Source organism: Cariama cristata, unplaced genomic scaffold, assembly GCF_000690535.1.
Source record: "Cariama cristata isolate BGI_N322 unplaced genomic scaffold, ASM69053v1 scaffold13290, whole genome shotgun sequence".
NCBI classification, from domain to species: Eukaryota; Metazoa; Chordata; class Aves; order Cariamiformes; family Cariamidae; genus Cariama; species Cariama cristata.
Genome location: NW_009595324.1, coordinates 8541 through 10588, shown reverse-complemented (window position 1 = coordinate 10588; position 2048 = coordinate 8541). Strand labels below are relative to the sequence as shown.

The 2048-nt window shown below is 58.7% G+C and overlaps 1 protein-coding gene across 1 annotated transcript in view; it reads right to left on the bottom strand.

Moving 5' to 3' along the window:
- Window positions 1-2048, bottom strand: part of LOC104162835 (ankyrin repeat and fibronectin type-III domain-containing protein 1-like) — a gene marked incomplete at its 5' end in the record, with an annotated part of 15861 nt that overhangs the window by 9938 nt on the left and 3875 nt on the right. The window contains one exon of the mRNA XM_009701667.1: window positions 1189-1207. Coding sequence (XP_009699969.1) covers window positions 1189-1207 — 19 coding nt within the window. The remainder of the gene's footprint in view (window positions 1-1188; window positions 1208-2048) is intronic.

Sequence of the window (2048 nt, the reverse complement as noted above, 5' to 3'; positions counted from 1 at the left end):
CGTCGGGGGGCCGGCCCGTCGGCCCCCCGCCAGTCTGTGGGGAACAGACCAGCATCACCCCCAGCACCCCTTGGCCTGGGCGAAAAAGGGGTTCTCATCCCCTTCTCCCCAGGGCACGTCACCTCCTGGCACCCCACCTGGGTGTCCCACAGGCACAGCATGGCAAGGCAGCAGTCATGGGTGCTTGGGCACCTCTGGGCGGGCTGAGCTTTGGGAGAGCCCCAGTTTTGTGCCACTCTTCCCAGGAACACCCCAGCTCTGCACAGCACCCCATGGCCACCCCACAGCATGGCAGGGGGGCATAGTGAAAGAACAAGGTCTTGTCTGTTGCTGCCGCACTTCACTGGCCTTAAAAAATAAAATTCTTTCAAGTATCTTCCTCCAGGTCTTCCCCGGAGCTGCAGCTTTCTCCGGGCGAGCACTGAGAGCTGGGCTCACCTTGGCAAACACATAAATAAGCTCTCCTGCCAGAGCCACCCGTTGCGAGACAGCAGCAGGACCGGGAGCGGGGCCGGGGACCCGTCGGCGCTTCTACGTTAGCTTTACATTAATTGCTTTAAACACCCCCTGTGTCCTGTCTGCTGCTGTTTTCCATGGAAAGTTCAGCTCTGTTAACTTTGGCTGGGGCTTGTCACTATTTTTAGAAGCTTTAAAAACACCCGGGGAGGTGCCTGACTATATTCTGCTGGGCCAGGGAGGGATCTTTATTGAAGAGAGAAATATTAATGGATATAAAAATAAATAAACCCCACTCACGTCCGATTCACTTTGGCTGCACTCCGTATCAATGCCATGTGGATCTTGGTCACAGGGAGTGCGACCCAAGCGGGATGGCAAAGGGGCTTTAAAGTGGGTGCAGACATGACCGGCACCCCCTGCCAGGACAGGGGCAGTGCAGTGCACGCATGGGCTCGCTATACACACTCACACACATGCTCATGTATTAGCTTTCCATACCGGTGCTAGCGCTACGCGCGGTGCCTGCACATCTCTGGCCCCGTCGCTGTTCACACGCTGTCAGACCCGCACCTCAGCCCCGATGCGGTGGATTCCCGGCTCAGATGCAGCGGCATGCCCAGTGCCTCACTGCCTGCAAGCGTGGTGCCAGGACCCGCATGCCCACCGCCCTCCTGGCTGCTCCTCGGGGAAGCCTCAGCCTCCCCAAATGCGCATGGGGCTGTTCCTTACATATCCGACAGCGCAGATCCTGTGGGAGATCCCCAGGCGGAGACCCGTTTTGGGACTGGTGGTGAGGGGAAGAGGCCACCTTGGATCCCACTCAGCCCTGAACTTCATCTGTTGGGGCTGCTCCTTCCAGTTCAGTCCTTCTGGCCTGTCTCCCCCAGCACCCTGGGGTGCCCTGTGTGACATTGGGTGGCTTTTTCCCCCTCGCTTGCCCTGGTGCCAGCATGGGGAGGCAAGTGCTGACAGCCCAGAGCTGGTTTCTGGTGGGGCTCGTGATCCCCACCCCAGCTCAACACCGGAGAGCACAGGTCCTTGGGGCTGGGCTGGATGGGTGAGGGTATGTGGTGGCACAGGGAGGGCTCCAGGCCCACTGCCACCCAGGACTGCGATGGCTCTGAGCCCTGGTGTGGCACCTCCAGGGGATGAGCTGGGGCATCCCACCATCTCTCCCCTCAGCACATGCCAACGGTGGTTTCACACCAGCCTGGCCGCTTTGGGGCAGATGCCATTGCGGTGGTAAGGACTGACCCCTCCCGACAGCTGCCCTGCACTAAATTACAAACCTCTGCTAAAAAACACAGGGATGTTTTTCCTTCCTACAGAGGAGATGGCTGCATTGCTTTCCTTTTAACTGAGAAAGCAAAACATCCTCTCGCCTGGCTTCCTCCTTAGGATGGGCTGGTCCAGGTGGCCTAAAATGGCTCAGCCTTTACCAGGCAGCCAGGAGAATTTCAGGTTGAAAAATGAATCTTTGGCAAAGCTCCTATTGCCTGGAGGCAGCATCCTGGACCCCCAGGGCCCCCCCTACCTGACCTGAGACCCCAAATGCTGCCTCTGCTCCTGGACCCACTAGCCCCCACACC